The sequence below is a fragment of the Acanthochromis polyacanthus genome, chromosome 12, assembly GCF_021347895.1.
Source record: "Acanthochromis polyacanthus isolate Apoly-LR-REF ecotype Palm Island chromosome 12, KAUST_Apoly_ChrSc, whole genome shotgun sequence".
Taxonomy (NCBI): Eukaryota; Metazoa; Chordata; class Actinopteri; family Pomacentridae; genus Acanthochromis; species Acanthochromis polyacanthus.
In genome coordinates, this window is record NC_067124.1 from 1,684,156 (window position 1) to 1,703,936 (window position 19,781).

At 42.9% G+C, this 19,781-nt stretch overlaps 1 protein-coding gene across 1 annotated transcript; it reads left to right on the forward strand.

Annotated features, from left to right (window-relative positions):
* Window positions 1-300: 300 nt before the first annotated feature.
* On the forward strand, window positions 301-19,480 carry mms22l (MMS22-like, DNA repair protein). The gene is made up of 26 exons (XM_022204749.2): window positions 301-403; window positions 1,236-1,433; window positions 1,757-1,882; window positions 2,211-2,263; window positions 3,062-3,149; window positions 3,285-3,462; window positions 3,726-3,819; window positions 3,973-4,103; window positions 4,285-4,398; window positions 4,484-4,660; window positions 5,283-5,345; window positions 5,465-5,584; window positions 6,677-6,912; window positions 9,032-9,248; window positions 9,330-9,619; window positions 13,797-13,978; window positions 14,300-14,450; window positions 15,324-15,463; window positions 15,827-15,969; window positions 16,297-16,453; window positions 16,577-16,722; window positions 16,967-17,178; window positions 17,469-17,635; window positions 18,289-18,388; window positions 18,659-18,826; window positions 18,990-19,480. Exons 2-26 carry the CDS (start codon window positions 1,261-1,263, stop codon window positions 19,063-19,065), a joined length of 3,702 nt encoding a protein of 1,233 aa, XP_022060441.2. The 5' UTR covers window positions 301-403; window positions 1,236-1,260; the 3' UTR covers window positions 19,066-19,480.
* Window positions 19,481-19,781: the final 301 nt, after the last annotated feature.

Sequence of the window (19,781 nt, forward strand, 5' to 3'; positions counted from 1 at the left end):
TAGCTAATTGCTTCTAGTGTTAGGAGGGAACTCGGCGCCGTTACTGGTACACAGAAGAAACTCAGTTGGCTTTTTAACACATCGCTCGAGAAATACAGACGGTGAAACAAGCATAAAACTACTAAATGTAATATATTGGACAGCTATCTGAGGAAACACTGCGACGGAGGAAGCGCTTCGCAGTGAAAACTCTTGTTGTATGTGCGGCTGGAGGGGCTAGGCCACGCCCACTATGAAACTTCGGGCCAATCATCGGCCGCAGAGCGACTGGGCGCATGCGTGATTCGATGGCGCGGGAGAGCCTGAAAACCCAAACAACAGACTAATATCAGCTGTGTAATTCTTATGCTATAGTGCTTTAATTTTACCCACTATTACACCGCATAAGAAGCTCAAATACAAGGTTAGTCAGTGTTTAAATAACGTGTGTGGTTTCCGTATTAGAACTCCTGCTCTTTAGCTGTAGCTTAACGCTAACTGTGCATTAAACGTAACGTTACTACGAGAAAGTTAGCTTAGTTACGGCTAACGTAGTCATGATTCCTCCTCATCTGCTGGCACACGCATGAACATAGAGAGAAAAAGACACTGCAATGAGTGAATACACCCCTTACAACTGCTGCTGATTATTACACACACTCGTGTCCTGTACGCTGCGTTGTGTAGTGCTTGCTAGTCAGTTAGCTGTGTGTCTGCTCATGTTAGTTTTAATAGAATACTTTAGGTCTCACAGTTCAAACGTGGGGCGTTTAGTGTATTTTTTTGCAATCTATTACGTTGTTTAGCAATACTTGAGATGTACTCTATTTCAGTTCATTTTCTGTTAATATTTCTGTTTTTTAGTATTGGTGTACAGTCACTTTACACACTTAAGACACTTAACAAACTGTGACACTTCACACAAACACTCTTAGAAACATACATTTTGTACTGTATATTAATTGTTTTATTGTTTCTATTTTGCTACTAACCTGTGTGTCATTGTGCATATTCCACTAACCTTTGTGTATTGTTTGTTTTATTCTGCCAAAATAGTTCTCTCTGTGATGAATAAAGTAGACCTTATATTATCTTTTTTATCTTAAACATAGAGTATGCATATGTTTAATCTGCTTTTCACAAGGGCGTCATCTCAATACCATATGTAAATGACTACTGTTATGTAGTGACGTATTTCCTCAGAATCAGCAGTCTTGTAATTTTCTCCACTGTGCTTTTTATTTTTGTCAATAAAGGTGATACTGATTCTGTACTGACAGCATGGCAGATGACTTCAGCCAGTCCCTCACCCCACCAGTGTCCCCCTTTGCAGCAGACAGCTTATATGAGCTGACTCCAACCCGACCACCGTGCTTCTGCTGCTCCGAAGTTAAAGATGACCCCACTGGAGCACTTTCCACAGAGGGATACATAGCAAGAGGCTCCTTGAAACGGTACAGACAATGTTTATCAATTTGCTGTTAATCATATCAAAATACCTTTCCTCACTTGGACATTAGCAGTTTTCACTCTGCCTATTTTGTGCCAGAGTAACGGGCACACTGAAAACTGTCAACAGCAGCATCGGCATATTAGTCTAAGAAATATAATTTTCTGGAAACACACGCTAATGTTGAATTCATTTATGTTTTGTTGCTTTAAGCCCCACAAATCAAATTCGAATTGCATCCATTCGGATAATGTTGCAGCAAAAGTTTCTCTGGCAGGAGAACCTGTGTAAATAAACTCCTACTGTTGCAATACATCCACTCTGTAGGCTGTTGTTGCTTCTTGATCCAGCCCCTGCAGACTATGAGACAGACACAGTGGACATTTTTGGCTTTCCCTGGGTAACAGAGACGGCACTGGTGGAATCTACTAAGCTACTCTTTGGTCTATTCAGGTAAGTTAAGATGTAAGAAAGATTTAAATTAAACAATGGAATTTTGAGGAAAAAAAGGCACTTATGTATATATATTATATATATATATATATATATATATATATATATATATATATATATATATATAATTTATTTATTGTTTTTATCTATTTAAGTTAATGTCTGTTGCCATCTCCACTGTAATTTGAGGGTGGCAGCAAAAAGCTTAGTAATTGAGTATTTAATAGAGAGATTCATCATGTTTGCCTGATGTGTGCTTGAAAAAATGCCCACCACACTTCATTCACATGTGTGTCTCTGATCTTAGTTTCTCTTTGTTATGTTTCAGACAAAAGTTTTTCAAATTGGAGACTTTAGTACAGTCCAACTCCCATGACTTTGGTAAGTCTGTGTGTAATATATATGCTTTTGTAATAGTGTGCAATTCTTAAACAAATATAGTCATTATTCAGTTGAACTGTTCAAGCAAATGACTTCACTGTAAAACTGAATGAGCTCAATTATTATGTTGTAATCATGTCTGATTTCTGACACGGCAGGCACGTTACACTGGGTTACAAAATATTTTTTTGCAAGTTGTCTAGGTTTTTTCAACTGAATTGGGACCATTTTGCACCGCTAAATCCAAAAATGACGTCTATTCTTCTCAATCAGGTCAGGTTTTTTTGCTAATTTGATTTTGAAAAATTTGATGTTCTTACAAAATTGATTACATTTTTGTGACTTTATCAGTTGATTTTTTTATATAGTTCTCACCCAAAATAGGTTTTAAGAGAAAAAAAATCATTTTCTAACAGGATGTATTAAGTGTTACAAACTTTCATTTCTTTAAATTGAATAATAGACATTGATAAAGGTAAGTACATGTAAATTGAACATTAAGTCGTCACTGTGCAAAATTCCGGGCATGAACTTTTGTTTCTTCGAACCCCTCGCTCGAATGCTCAGCAGCAGGGATGTCTATCTTCAGAGTCCAACAGTAATCAGCCATTATGACTGCATCCTATGTAGCATCATATGTAGCATAGTTCAGAAAGTTGACCTGATTGAGCAAAACCAATGTGATTTTTGGATTCAGCACACCAAAATTATCCTAAATCAGCTCAAAAAACTTAAACAATAAATCTGTTGTTGTCCAGTGTTGTCAGCGCTGCCTACACAATCCCTTTTGTGTTTTAGGTCAAGCAGGTAACCTCCACTATGAAGCAGAAGACCTTAGACAACAGTGCGTTTCATTTCTTCAGTATGTCAAAGTCTTCTTGCACAGGTAATTCTACTTCTTTAATGCCCACTGTAGCACTAACTAAGGTGTTTTTATCATTAGATTACCACATCGTCAGAGGTTCATTAGCTTTAACTTACATGTTTTCATCTATATGTTTTTTCATATGTGTCTGTTCAGATATCTCGAACCTTCTGGGTCCCTTGATGCCAGTTACTCGCATCCTTATGAGGAGCTGGAGGCTCATCTGCCCTCTGCTCTTCTGGAAGAGCTGTTTGGCATCATTCTCCTCATAGGGAGACTCAAAGACCTGCCTGCCTGTGTTCAAAGTGCCTTCACTATACACAACCAGGGAAAGGTACTGGAGCACATTGGTTGGCCAGCCTAGATCTGACTCCAGCACAGATATTATGTAAAGCACATGTCACACAGGCATCGGGTTGTTGTAAAGTAGACAGGGCTTTGAAACAGGTTCAGATAATGTGAGGATGGCATGACGGTAATTAAGTTTTACGAGGCAAAGGAAATTATGTCAACTTGGCAATGACTTGCATGAGAGTTTTTTGTTTTTGTTTTTCCCCTCTGATTCGCTTCTACTACTATTCTACATTCCTCCTGCAGATTTTCCCTCCCTCCTGGCATTTGTTACACCTTCATCTTGACATCCACTGGTCAGTCTTGGAGATCCTTCATCTTCTTGGTCACAAAATGCAAGGTATTTGTCTGCATGAGAATGCTCAAGCAGGAAATGGGAACCAAAGATATTGAAATGTGGCATGTGTTTATCGTATCATATTGCATTCTATTATCCATTATTCCATTATTATGGAAACAGGCTTTTTGTTATTTTACTTGTTCTTTTCTCCAGGCCAAGTGGTGTACGCCCACCAGTTTGTGAACCTGACAGGAGAGAACCTGACTGATATCAGTCTGTTTGACGAACACCTGTGCAATCTGCTGTGTGACCTTACTGGTCTGGCCATAGGCAAATTCAGCAAGGTGGGTGGCTCACTGCATCTCACCAGATGTACCAATGGTATTTCTGTTTTTTTTTTCTGTCTTTTTTTTTGCTGAAAATATAGCAGTGAGTATGGTTTAATTGCAACATTTAGTATCAGTTAGCAGAAGTAAAATAAAAGTGGTCATTTGAAAGTATTAGCTAACTTAGTGTGGATTTTAGGTGAGGCCAACAGAGGCTCTGAGCAGCCATCACTACCTTTGCACCTGCACCAAAGAACTCTGGGTTCTGCTCATGTACCTTTTGGAATACAGGAATAAAGTGTTGCGCACACAGGTAACACAAATGCACACATTTTCACACTCACACAATGAAGTATGAGTGTGTTCACATTCAATTAAACAATGTTTGTTCCCTCTAGTCTTTCTGGAGCTACATGAACTCATTGCTGAGGCCCCTGGTTTCTGGAAAGCCTGCAGCTGAGCAGTTCACCGGTCTGCCCACACACTGCAAAGACCCGCTGGGATTCACGTGGTGGCTGGTCACTCATTTAGCAATGTTAGGCCAGTACAGTCGGAACGGCACAATCCAGAATGAAGTAAGAGACTAAGAGTCACATTTTACATTACAAAATATCTTAGGCACAAATATGAAAGTGTTTTGCAGAGTGAAATACTGAGCGATGCTTTTCTGACTAGGGAGATGGGAATTTTAATGATTATCTGAAGAAGTATGGCAATATAAAAATGAGTTGAATAGTCGAGAATAATACCAGAAATGCAAACATATTATCCAAATATATATTTAACTTAAGTTTTTTTGTCTAATCTTAACCCACATAGTATAAATATTAGTTTAGAAGAAACTTCATTCTTCCATTTACTTCTTTTCAGGCAGTGCAATGTCAAGACAAATATGACTAAATGAATACTGAAATGTATTTGTGTTTTTTAAGATATTTTACTCCTCAGCCAAGACAATTTGTCACTTCTTAAATAAGTTGAGAATTTGTTTAGTCTGATACTGCGTGAGAGAGCAGAGAGAACGTGTATTCTTAGTAGCACTGACCTACTTTAAACTTATTTATATAGAAGACAACCTTCACACTTTTCGACACCATTCATTTTGTATCTGGAGTATGATGAACAGCCAGTGATGAATGTTGTATGTTCTATTGTTTTTAAGTGTATCTTGCATCTTATTTTTGCTTGCACCTGCAGAAACATCTGGGGGATAACTGGACTTTTGTGGAAGAGTTGCTCAAGTTAACTTGTAACCCCAAGGTCAGCAATGCTTCCAGCTACTCATTAAATTTTCACCTTTTTGAATTCAGAATTATTAAAAGATATTTTGAATATTATATATAACACTATCTGTCAATCTGTTGTGTGTTTAATAACAGGGAGGTCTAGCAGAGGAGCAGGTCAGGATGCACGTCCACTGCTGCCTCAGTCTGTGTCTGCTGTGGGAACCGAGCACCGTCGCTGTCTCCACCCTCTGGGACTACTACAGCAAGAACCTGGTGAGGACAAACCTAGAGAAAGCAAAGAAATAAAGTAGTGTGAGCACTTTATCCTGCTAAAACATAATGTTCTACCGCATTTTACATACAGTTGTGGTCAAAAGTTTACATACACTTGTGAAGAACATAATGTCATGGCTCTCTTGAGTTTCAAGTTATTTCTACAACTCTGATTTTTCTCCAATAGAGTGATTGGAACAGATACGTTTTTGTCACAAAAAACATTCATGAAGTTTGGTTCTTTTATGGCTTCCCTCCTGACCAATTTTCTCTCAGCAGCAGGTGATAGCTTGCATTTTCTTCCTGATCGTGGCAGTGACAAAACAGTACCATGCACTTTATACTTACAAACAGTTGTTTGCACTGTTGCTCTTGGGACCTGCAGCTGCTTTGAAATGGCTCCAAGTGACTTTCCTGACTTGTTCAAGTCAATGATTCGCTTTTTCAGATCCGTGCTGAGCTCCTTTGACTTTCCCGTTGTAGCGTTTGTGGGCATTTGTACCCACTCAGCCCTATTTAAATGGCCTCAGAGAAGTAACCAGCTGTAGTCACTCATAATCACTCACAAGAAGTTGGGAGGCAATGCTATGAAGCTCATTTCATTGACACAACTTTCTAAGTCACCAAAATTGCTAATTCATGTGCTGTGTGTATATTTTTGACCCAGTAGATTTGGTCACTTTTTCTGTTAACCCATAATAAAGTCATAAAAGAACCAAACCCTATGAATGTTTTTTTGTGACAAAGAAGTATCTGTTCCAATCACACTATCAGAGAAAAATCAGAGTTGTAGAAATAACTGGAAACTCAACAGAGCCATGGCATTATGTTCTTCACAAATGTATGTATACTTTTGATCACAACTGTACATGTGCTGCAATCTAACCACCATTAGCTTACTTTTGTATTGAACATTGCTATAATTTTTGAGACGTCATTTTGCTGCTGTCATTCTTCATGTGTATCATCATATTTATCGATTTTCTTTATTTAAACCTGCTTCTAATTCTTTGTCATGTGATAAAGAAGGTCATGCAGCAGCAACACAGTTTTTCACTTGCAGTTATATTACATTCTGTTACTTCTCTCCAGAGTGCTTCATTCACCGTGCCCTGGCTGGGGATGTCAGGGCTGGGCACTTTGTGCAAGACACCTCTAGCTCTGTTGGAACAGGCCCGCAGCTGCTGCTCCCCTCCTCCCCTCCGGTCTCCAGGATACACCCAGCTCTATCGCTCTGCCAACTCCTTCCACATCTTCCTTCGAGTGCTGGCCCTGTGCCTTGCCCAGGACAGGGCTGGTGGAGTCCCACAGAGACAGATCAAAGGGAGGTGAGGATGAAGAGAAGGCTGGGAAGCTTTGTAGTTCTTGCTCCTTCACATTTGCTTCCACCTTGAAAAGTAGGTCTTACAACCAGACAGCCATGTCAACACTATGTACATTGCAGGGTGAGATTTTGGATTGCAGTCTTTCAGAAATGATCACTAATCAGGGCTAGACTTCATAGGATTCAGTTTTTCACTTGATCTTCAAATGTGTGATGTGCTTAAGGTGCTGTTTGGATTTGACTGTGTGTGTAGGTGCATACTTGCTTGAATACACACACAGCATGTGTGTTTGCAAACTATCATGTATTTGAGTCTTGTTTGTGTGCGTGCCAGGTGCACCACAGTCTCCCAGTGCGTCTTTGATATTTACTCAGGCCCACCAGTGAAGCAGGTGTCTCAGGAGTCAACCACCTGCTCTTCAACACAGGCCAGACCCAAGGAGCCTCCTACTGATGCACACACAAACACACACACTGTGCACCTGCTCCCCAGACAGGGTTTCAGAGTGTGAGGTTGTTAAATAGAGGAAGAATGTGTGTCTTTGGGTGGGAAAATAAGAGAAAATCACCGAAGAATCCAAGCTGATGTGCACATCAGAACCAAGCGCTGGACCGTCCTATATCCCAGGCCGGCTGGGTGCCAGAGAGAGGCAGCCGTAGATAAATCCGCCTAATGACTTCCCTCTGTCTGGAATGTGCTCAGTAGCGCTGCAGACATGGGGGCTAATTAGCTAACGAGCGTGGCGGTTAATTCGCCTTAACGAAGCTGTGTTGGTTTCCAACACGGATAGAGAGGGGAGCTTGGGTGGTGGGGAGCGGGGGGATGTGGGTGGTAGGCAGTCTGGCAGCAGCCAGGCTGGGCTGGGACGGGTCCAGGTCCCCCCTCCTCCACCTCCCTCCACCAAAACTATCACCACTACCTCCTCCCCCTGAGGAGGCGTGATGCGACTGTATTGCTACAACGTTTCGGCAGTGTTCCCAATCCTGGCCAGGCTCTGCGGGACACCCGCTACGACCACATTAATGGGATCGACTGCGAGCATGTTGATCTCCAACGCCGGGAGTTAGGAGCATCTGCTCGCCTCCGGAAAAAAAATCTGTCCGGAATAAACAAACAGACAGACAGGTTGGGAGAACACAGAAAATCCCCACTGCTGCCTCCCAGTGCGCTGCTTATATCCCTGTTACATATTACCCATTCATCTATTTAAATCTCCCTCCCCTCACGCTCTGACTGCATGCTTGGCCACCTTCTCCTTTTATAGTCCTCTGTGGGTGTAACTAAGCTGGTTTTGGTGTTAACCTAGTCTTTCCCAGTTCCCCTCTCGTTTTTCTCTACTCCTTTTGTATCAGTCATACTTCTTACACTGAGTTTGTCTTGGGATGCTCACTGTTTGTGTTTTGACCCAAACAGCAGCTCTACTCACCTGTGTGGGCTGCATCTGTGTTTGGAAGGTGGGATGGAAGAGAGGGTGTGGAGGGGGGGTTCCAGCCTTCTGTGTTTTCCTGCCAGGCGAGCAAACAGCAAGCTGGATGTGTGGCAATTCATGTGTGTGTGTGGTTTTATTGATCTCTCTCTGGTGTTGCAGTAAATTGGTTTGGCTTTAGAGAGAGGGACCAAGCGCCTACTGCTGTGTGTCTGAGTGTCTCTGACATTTAACATGATCTTTAAAGGCATTTCTCCACAGTGCCCGCAGGATCTAACAGCGTGCTGGGTGGTTCTCTATTCTTACTCACTCACTTGCTTTTTCTTTCTCTCTCACCCACACACACACACACACACACACACACACTGGGCAGCCCAGCCTCTCCCCTGGAGCTGAGAGGGTGATGGAGGCAGGTGGTGGGGTGCACAGTAGGGGTGGAAAGTTCAGTTAGTCAGCATTTAAAGTCAGGGGGTTTCAGAAGATCAAATCACTTCTGACGAGTTGATCAGTCGAAGTGAAGAAACAGTTGAAATAAGAGTTTGAAAAAACACAATTTTCTTGCTTTGTATAATGTGATATTGCAAAGATCAGACACTGCAATCTGTCAAAGACCACTTTTGCCTTTGTTGCTCCTTGATTGCGCAATGTTTGAAAATCTTTGTCCTTTCTCTTCCTGTCGTTGCTCTATGTTTTCAGGATTTACTCCAAGTTCTCCCCAAAGAAGATGCAGGAGCTTTCAGAAGGAGGTCTCATGAACTTTGTGCTGCTGTTTCTGGTCGTGGCCAGGCAGGTAGAGCTGGAGGATGTGGCCAACAGAGCCTGTGAACTGCTTGGATGTCTGCCCTCTAACTGCCCCCCTGCACACCGCACCCTGGTCTGGAGAGGTCAGCTATCACTGCTGTTGCTTTTCCAGGTATGCTTGCTTATCATCACATTGCATAAATTCTTCTTAAGTGCAAGATTTTTCTCATAGATCATGTGATATTTGCTTCAGGAGAGGGGTTTGGATGTTGGTGCCCAGGCTACCTGGCTGGCTTCCTCCTTTAATGACACTGCCAAGGAGTTCTACATTAAGACCACAGAGGTGTCTCGCAGACTTGCCCTCTGGGGGCCTCTTGGCTCCTACCTGGAGGGTGTGGCCGAGGTGTTTGAGACAAGCACCAGTATCAGCCTGTCAGAGGAAAAGCTGCTCAATGAAGGGTTTGATTGGTTGCTGCCTGCTTGCCGTCAGTCTGAGCTGAATTCAGCTCTCAGCTTTCTGCAGATTGTCCTCGCACAGCTCAGGTGAGTGAGCGGGTGGAAATATTCCCCAGCTATCTCAAACTTTTCCTCAGTTTCTGTCATTCTTTCATCATCCATTGATAGCTGCTGCCTCACAGATAGTAGACACATTCAGACAAATGCTTTCTGGCAAAGGCCAAGCTAAGCTTTTATTAATCTGATAAGTTGCTACAGCAGAGGAGAGAGATCTCTTCTGCGCTTCCCATCCCAGCCCAGAGTCTACTCACTTCTCATCCTGACAATAGGAGGATTGTGCTGTCAGCAGGAGTGAGTTTCTGTAAAGGGCCTGTGTTGCGTTGAGGCCCCTGTTAGTCTCAGGAGGTCTAGTGGCCCCCAGGTCAACCTCACCAGGTGCTGCTGGAGCCCTGATTAGAGTTACGGGCCCAGGGGATCCTCCATGGACCCTCCTATGGTTATGAGGATGGCAGAGTGCGATGGGTGTGTTGAGAGACTATGGTCAGTAGGGCGTCAGATTGGGTTCAGCTGTAGGACACGGGTGTTCGTTACATGAACGACCCCAGCTGAAGGTCAGAGAGCCACAGCTGAAACAGTGTCTGTTTATGTGGGGATGTAGAGGTGGGAACGGAGGCAGCAGGAGACAGAAATCAGGTGAGAGTTGAAGGGCATGGACTAAGAAATTCTGTGCATTTTTTAGCGTAGATTCTAAAATATATCTGGCATTAAGAAGCTGTTGCCAGCCATTACGTTTGCTATAGTCCTGACCCGTAATTGTAGAAAGTTGTAGCTCTAAAAAATCACTTGAAGTAAAAGTTTTCAAATCCGCCAGTATGTCAAAACATGTCATTAAAAACCTGGACAACACCAAGCAACATTTTTAATTGAACTCCAATTTATCCATGATGGGTTAAAAATCAAGTGTAATGACTGCTTCAGGAAAGTAAAATCAAGCAAGAGATGGGGTATTTTTTAAACAATAAGTTTTCTGATATCTTACTTTTATAAATGAAATCAAATTTTCTACAGAATTTTTTTTCATTTAATATTAAGGATAGATCTTATTGCAAATGAGACGTTGCTTGCATATAACACACTAAAATGTGAAAAGTTGGTATAAATCTGCATTAATAGAATTTTGCTCACTTGGGGAAAATGTGCACGACATTCATATACCATTAAGTTTTTAACATACAGTACAACTGCTAACAGTTGCCTGTTTTGAGTCACTTGGAGTCATAGGTCAGGCCACCTGGTCAACTTGATCTCAAAATTCACTCTCCTTTTAAACTTTGTGGTAAAATCAGGAGCAAAGCAGTAGCGTTTGGGACGCCTCATGCTCTGCTGTGTCCTCCACTTAGTTGCTAATGTCTGTCTGTCATTTGGTGTTGAGCAGGCAGCATACAGTCTAATAATTAGAGCAATTTTGCTGAAATGGGATGCTTGCAGCTCCTGGAACCAACTCTGACGGCAGAGAGAGAAAACCAAAATAGTGAAGTTTGGGCTTGAAAACAGGACAGTGAGAAAATTGATGAAGCATGGCTGAAGGTTTGGGTGATAATTATGTATGAGTTCCTCACCTCAAGCGGCACATTTCACATTATACACAGTTATTGTGCCATTTCTGTTTAGGAAAATATTGATTAGAGCAGCTGTAAATCAGAAACTACAAAGACAAGTGAAGCAAAGATGAGTATAAGTCTAGGCAGATATCAATTAAAAACATCCATCCATTCTCTATACACCGCTTTATCCTCACTAGGGTCATGGGGGGTGCTGCAGTCTATCCCAGCTGACTCGGGTGAAGGCAGGGGACACCCTGGACAGGTCACCAGTCTGTCACAGGGCTACATATACAGACACACAATTACACTCACATTCACACCTACGGACAATTTAGAGTAACCAATTAACCTCAGCATGTTTTTGGACTGTGGGAGGAAGCTGGAGTACCCGGAGAAAACCCACACATGCACAGAGAGAACATGCAAACTCCATGCAGAAAGATCCCAGGCTCAGGCCGGGACTCGAACCAGGGATCTTCTTGCGAAAGTACTAACCACTAACCCACTGTGCAGCCCCAATTAAAAACAGCATTTTTTAATACTCAGTCCTGAAAAATAGTATTGAGGTTTGCATAAGTACATTAAGTACATCTCATTTTTCAGTATCCACCAGATTTTTCAAATAGCTTTTCTTAAACATCCCTAGATATATACTGTGTTAACTGTCTTGCCACCACTTTCTGCCTACACTACTTTGAAAAGGCTACTGAATGAGCTGAAACAAAAGAATGAGGACCGTGTAAAATTAAACATTGTCATGCCCTCTTACTGTCTCATGTAGGCGTATGATTGCTTTGATTCTCCAGTGTACACATTCCACGCTGTCCACCCTACACACACAAACCTACACAACTGTCCCCACACCAAAAGTGAAACACTAACCCAGGTGTGCTCCTTTCTTTTTTCAGCACCAGGCTCCCGAAACACAGTATCTCGTTAGCTTTGCTAATTCTCAAACTTCCCATCTTAGATCTTGGGGTTGGAGGGCACACATTTGCACATTAATGGCCACAGAGAGAGAAGAAGAGAACTCCCAGAGGCCCTCTGTGTTAAGGCCTGGACCACGCTGACCCATTTAACCAAATAAAAAATACCATGCTCTCCCTTTCCAATTCGTCCCGCCAAATTAAACATAATTCTTTGGCCTGGCAATTCTCGGTATCTCTTTTGTGATTAATGCCTTTTCTGTGATACAATTAATGGATAATTATGTAGCCTGGCAAATTTAGCCTGTGCATCATTATGTCTATTACAAGCCATGTGGAATCTGCACACATTAAGACAATTATTCTGCCAACGGTTGAGGCAGCGGAGGGTCCGAACATTCACTCTAGATAGCCATCGTCATGGTGCCGAGGCAAGCAGCCAGTCACAGGCATAATTCCTCAGTTTGATTTCTTCCCATGACCCTCTTCTGCTTTGGGAGGGGTGGCAGTGTCTCTGGTTGATGAGGTGAGCTGGCATTGGCACACCCTGTTGGATCTGTTTTCAGCACAACAATTAATCCCCATCTCCTTGGCTTGATAAAATACGAGCCTTCCTGTGAAGCGTTTCCCTTTGTGAGCTTTAAGACCTTTTAGCGGATATTGAGCCTTTTTTTTCACTTTTCGCAGTCAAGGACAACTACTGTTAGGTGTATTATGAGAAATGTAGAAACACCTGTACCTTAGATTGAAACGCATGGACAAAATAAGGTGAAAGAGGATGTGGGGTAAATTCAACTTATGCCCTTGTGTGTGTTTGATGTGTTGCTGTCTGGTGTTATCAGGACGCTATATTTTGGTTTTATGTGTCTTTATTGTGGATGTAGCTGGGGGAAGGCTTAACCATGGTCCCTAATGGTATGTTGCCTTTGAGTGTTTGTGTGCGTGTGCGTGTTTGTGTGTACAACATAAGAAGCCACAGTGAGGAGGATTAAGTGGGGTCTCTCACGATGTCTTGTACAATGAGGGTTGATGGGTGTGAAAGGCCCATTCCGCAGTAGTAACGAGGCTAATGAATTCAGACTCTAATCGATTGTCTCAGCTCTCTCTGGATTAGATGCAACCTTGCTGGAAGGGAAGGCACCATAGAGGTGTGTGTGTGTATGCATGTAGCAGCAGACTGGAGTGCATGGTTGAGGATGGGATAGAAGTGGGGGCTGCTAGTTCCTCTATCCTTCCCTTCTTCCCCAGCACACCTTAAACCCTGCTTCCCCACACCCCCATCCGGGTGAATGAGGGGGACAGAAGGATCATCTCCCGTCTAAATGAGATTACAGCTCCTTCAGCTGCTTATCTGGGCTAATGCCAGCCACTGTGGGGTTGCTGTAGCGGCTGGGGCCAGGGCCAGGGATGAGCCAGAAGAGCCAAAGTATAGTCTGTGTACAGGGGATCAGCATTAGGCTCCACTCTATGCCTATAATATCCCTGTCTCCTTCCCCACATCTACCTCCACACTGCAGCGCACCGCCGCACCCAGTAATCCCCCAGGAGAGAAGACAGGGAAAACACATGGAGGAGGAGTGAAAGAGAGAAGCAGGGGAGCAAAAGGATTTGAAAAAGTAGAGGGCGGTGTTGGGGGGGTCTGGGTCTCGTACACAAGAGAGAGTGCTGTTTGGAGTTTGCATTGGATAGATTTGTTTATCTGTTCTCCTTTTTTGTGTATGTGTGTCCTTCCAGACGGGTCCATCAGCGCAGTGTCCACTCAGAGCCCACCCCAGCCTGGGCTCCTGCTACCACCAGTGTGGTGAAAGAGCGCCACCTAGCGGTAGCAGCTGCTCTCTGGACTCACTTCTTCCCCTTCCTGCGCAGCCTAAGCCTCTCTCAGACCCCTCCAGCACAGCTGGCAGATGCTGCTGCAGGTCAGTAACAGCCACCTGAAGGAAAAGGAGACACCAAGAGAAGAGAAGAAAAGGAGGTGCAGGTGTAGGAGAGCAATAAAGCGTTAGATTTCAACCAATATGAGTTCTTGAAGACTGATATTAAATATAGATGTGGTCATCTTAGATTAAGGGAAAGACTTGTGGGAATTTTAAAGGCAGAGGGTGGAGTGTGGCTTCACTTGCAAAAGGAAGAGGTTTGGACAATTTAGCAATGTGAAGATTCAGAGAACATGGGATAGAAAAAAGGTCAAAACTTTGTAATGTGTACTTCGTCAGCTGACCTAATTTCATTTTCCTCAGGTTTCACCTTGCTGGCCTTTGATCTACCCAATTCTGCCCCCCAGGACCTTCAACCCAACCCCGTCCAGTCCATCATGCGATGCTTTGGCTGGGATGACAGGATTCACCCACTTTTGGTGACTCGCTACCTTCCCCATCTGCTCCAGAACAGGTAGAGTTGACCCCTTGGATCTGCCTCTAACGCCTTCACCTCAATCACAAAACATTTTTATCTCATCGCTTCTAATGCGGAAAAAAATCCGATCAGTCAGATGACAATGATGCATTCCTCCGTTCCTGTCAACTATCAAACTTCATCAAGGTGCACAGCACAAAATTGTTTTCCACATGTCCTGTAGGTATATTACACAGTTTAATTAACCCATTATTACAGGTGGTGTCCTTGGTATTGTGAAAATAGGTACTAAGGAAAGAATTGTTTTTATGCCTCAAAACAGAGAATAGAACGTGGTGCGTTTTTAAAATTACATTCAAGTGATTTTAAGGTGCTACATGTTAATATAAAGGCAGAGCAAAGGCATACTTCTTGTTTACTGTGTTGATTACCAACCTGCCAAACCTACTACAGTTTGATCTGTAAAATGTAATGTATAGTATGGAGTAATGGTTTAAATTGCATGTAAAAATGTTCATCTTCCTCTGTCCTGCTACATTTAAAAACTGTACATCTCAGAAATCTGATAGAAGGTATTTACATGTTGTAGAGACACGAGGATTTCAGTGTTTATTTATTCTTTTACCAAAATAATGTGACTTTTGGCGTATATATTCCTATGAGAATACAAAAAGTGTGAGCACTTCAACACAACAAGACATAAAATATGAATTTGAACGGTCCTTTCACCTCCTGCTCGTTGCATATTGAGCTTGTCTTTACTTATGAAAAACCTGCCACTCACATATTGGATGCCTGATATTTTTTCATCATTTTCATCAGCGGTAGGGCAGATCTGTAAATCGTACCCAGGTAGAACCACATATGTTGCAGTTAAGTTCAGTGATTCTCTTTCTCTGTCTGTTCCAGTGAGCTGGTGTCTTCTCTGAGCGGTGATTCTAGTGCTGCTGTTTGGAGTTCGACCCAAAGTCTGTCAGTGAGGGCCTGGTTCAGATGTGTTCTACAGCAGCACCTTCACAAGAACCCAGACGGGACCGACAGCAGAACAGGTAATGCAGCTCAGCGGTAATATTCTGCCTTTACATGACATCACACATGGTCTTACTTTTTAGAATTGCATTTATACTTTTACTTATCATAAACTGTCAAACTACAAACTTTTTACGTCATAAAATCAAAATCACAATGTGCGATCCTAATTAGAATTCCCCACTGTCATTCAGCCTCGGACCTCAAACAACGTTTTTCCTGAAATTTGTAGAAGTTTCGCATAACCCCATGAGCTAAACATATTCTCCAAATTGCTTTCTCCTGTATGGTCATATGTTCTGTTTACCCGGTTTCTTGCACTAATAGAGATGAAATCAGTGCTGTTTGAAGAACATGAGGTGTTTGTGTCTGCGTTCCTTCAGGCCGGGCTGTGCAGGAACAGCTGGGTGAACTGACTCGACTTGTGCTGAGGCTTCCAGAGGTGGACAGTCTTCTGCAAAGAGCCAGTCTCCATCCAACAGCCACCAGGGTCGAGCCTACGGCAGCCCTGGAGATGTTTGTCAAGGTAGCACATAGCACACAGAGGTGTATTCATGGCATTAACGATGGTAAATCTTGTGTCTGTATATTTTGAAATATTACCTTAAGTTACCTGACTACTCTACTGAAGTTGTGGCAATGATTTACACCCTTGTATCTCTGGATCATATGCAGTAGTACATATAGTAATGAGCATATCTAAGTAATTTCCATCCCCAGACCTTTACATAAACCTGCACTGTGTGACGTATTCTAAGCAAATCGTTGTCATATCTGGTCTCTGCAATGGAAACCTCCACTTTTCATGCAAATGGATAAATGTCTGTCCTTATGTGCTCTTACATGGTGCCAGGCTGTAGGAAGTGTTTACAGTGGACTGCAGCTTTTGTCTGAACGCTCAGCTATGGTGACCAGAGCCCTGGAATACATCGGTGACATCCTGAAGCACATTAAACCGTCTCTGGTCAGCAAGAACCAAGAGGGAATGCAGTTGGCATACTGGGCTGTTGGTATGACAAAAATTACATTTATGTTCTTTGCTATTACTGTGTAGTTTGAGTTACAGACTGGAGTAAGGAATTATTCCAGTTGTGTATCTGACTCAATGACTGTCTCTAATCCATTTGATCCAGGCTGCATAGTGAAGCACTGGAGCCCCCTGCTGGTCACTTCCAAAGCGCAGCAGCTGTTGTTCCGCATTGTGGATGGCCTGCTGCTTCCTCACAACCTCACGCAGCAGGACAAAGCTCTCAGGGACAGCCTGCCACTGTATCTACAGGTTGGAACAAACACATACAGTACACACAAACTCATCCCTGTAATGGCAAAGTGTCCAGGAGCTGTGTGGGTTCAAGCCCAAACCGTTACTCTTTTGAACTGTTCAAACACACAGTTGTTATGTTGCACAAGGCTTCTGGTGCTGTAAAAAAAATTGTAATGACACCCATGAAACTGATCAGTCATCTGCCAGCTATGTGTTCATTAATCCTCCACTCTGGGAATGTTAATGTGTTCTCCTGCAGGGACTGTCAGTGGCCTCCAGTGTGTCTCAGTCTCAGGGAGCTTACCTTAAGCAGCAGCTTCGCTCTGTCACCAGAAGATACTTGGACCATTTCCTTCCTGCCTCACCTTCCATGGGCATCATTGCCAACCACCCGGTGCTTCTGGCTGCCTGTGAGGCCAGCCCCACCATCCGGGGCGCTGCACTGAGGAAAACCATCCTAGAAGTGCTTCGGTAGGTCTTTAAAACTGAGATGTGGTTTTCGTGTCCTAGCACACCAAACAGCCTCTCTCTGATATGAATTTTATACCCCAGTTATATTTCAATAAGGATCCTGTCTCAGGAGTGAAACAGAAAAACTCCAACACCTACCTGAATAGCTTCAACTCAGTGCTTTAATTTTAGTGTTATTACCTATTCATGCTTTTGTCTTGACTGTGTTTCTCCATAAACTACTTCTTAAACTATGATGATATTCTTTCTCAGAACTTGAAGTAATTTTGAATGTCTCTCTAATTTTACAGCGACAGCTTCCTGCAGTTTAAAGGCCATGCTCCCCCTCCTCGCCTAGCATCAGTCCTGATGTTCCTGCTGGAGCTTCTGAGACGAAACAGCAACTCGGACCCCGCCCTCCTAACTCTGCCCCTCCCCTCTCTGCTGCGCTGTGTGATGCTTGTCAACGAGCCACATGGTAGGATTAACAGTTAGACCTTAGAGGGTCTCAGTTTTCTACGTTGAGGTAACGTTATGAAATGTAAGATCTTCATGATCTACAAGACGTCCCTTCACTCACTGTGTCCTTAGTGTGGCTTTTGGTTCTGCCATTGTACAATGCAGCCTAACTGTTGTGTTAACAGACAGTAAATAAAACAAATATACTTGTCTAACAATCTGAGAGTCGACATTTTACAATGTGATTATTAAATGCAACAACAAATTGAATGCAGAGGTTTTTTATGACCACAGTTTACTGACTAGCATCATGGAAGGAGGATGGTCTGGTGAGGAGGAAAATGCCAACTTTAGTAAGAAAGCACTCATGATACAGTCCAGCAGGTGTTTCTAACATGATAAGGTCACTGATTCTACTCAGAAAACCATAGTTATGCAAGTATTTCACTTCCCCTTCAGAGTACGTAACAGTATATTTTACCTCAGCTTTGATTGATCTTCATATAATAATGGACCAGGCCTGGGATTTGTGTGGCTTTTGCTTAATGCATACCATAATCACAGTACTTATCAACAGGCATTTTGCAAACATTTCCTTAATGCTCACAATTTTCACCACTCTTCACTTGGATAATGATGTCAGTAATATCGGAGCGTTTTTTCTGTGTGCAGTGAGAAGAACGAGCACAGATGCCTTACAGCTTGTGGTGGAGCGATGTGCTGTTGCTGCGTCTACACAGAGACCGTGCGACCAGATGATCACTGTCTTACGGTAATTGACTATAATGCGTAGCGATAAATATCTGCACCTGTATTAGGGCTGTGTTGTGTTGTTGCATCTTGTGGCTCATAATAGCCTGAGGTACAGCTTCAAACTTCTGTACAGTGGACATTTTTCAATCTTTGACTTCCTACACTATAAGTTGTGATACAGACAAAAATGTACGCATGAAGCACAGACTGTGATAAAGCCACTGTTCTACATTAATGCCTGTTTTGTCCATTCTGGTTATAACTGCTTATGTCATCCCACTCTTCTTAGGTCATTTGTGGAGGAGAATGAGGGCGTTTACGACAGGCATGTGTACAGCGTCCTGGAGACAGTGGCTGTTTTAGATCCCACTGTGGTTCAAGCTCTCATTCCCAACCTGTCTCTGAGTCTGAGAAACACCGAGCACAAAAGAGGACTGGGCAAGAACATCGCCTTGAGGTGAGCAGGCACATGAATCACATCCCGGAGGCCATGTAGACAGCATTCATCGCCTTAAACTATTTTTAAGTCGTCTAGACAAAAAGCAGGTGTTATATACGCAGCTAGACATATTGTGTAGCTGTACGCTTTATTGAATGTGACACATCTCTCTGTGTAACAGGAGTGCGTATACCAAGTTGCTGTGTCTCCTTGGGGAGAGTGGGCAGGCTGAAATAACCAGTCTGGAAGGCGACTGAGAAGTTTTCCAAAAAAAGGAGCGGCTCCAGGACCTGACACAAGCTCCAAGAATCACTTGTCAGTCATAGCAACCTAAATGCCAGATTTTTGGATTGGGTTGTGTTGCAGTGCTGCACATGAGCGTGTCTGGAAAATATGAGCGTTTAATGTATTTAGCCTGAGCTGTACTAATGTTGAAATCTTAGCTAGAGGTGTAGTACGCTGGGAAAAAATGCCTAATTGATATGTACAACTGTGATGCATGTACAGGAATGTTTGAAATCTATTATCAGTTGATGCATCAGTGTAATCATGGACTGAAACCCGACTATCAGCAGGTTGTGTATAGTGTATATATTGTAAAGAAGGCGCAGCTCTACATTTTGTGAGATGCATTGCTAATAAAATGTGACAATAAATGTGAATATGCTCATATGCCGACCTCTTCACCTTTTCATTTCAGGTCTATAGTAAGAGAAGTGAGGAATGTGAGCAGTGAAGTGAGCACAGCCTATTTGTGCTTATACCATCAGGTGCTGGATCTGTCTCTACTCAGCTGGCACTCTGAATTACAGATTTGATGACAGTCGTGGGTGAGCCCAAAGAGTTCAGTACCAAAAAAAGTAAAGGAGAGAAGTACTGTTTGTTCCAATTCCCTCTCTCTCGCCTTTTCCAAGTCGCAGCAATCTCTTGCAATCCGGCTTTAGTTTGCACCTAATCACATGAAGTCTCACTC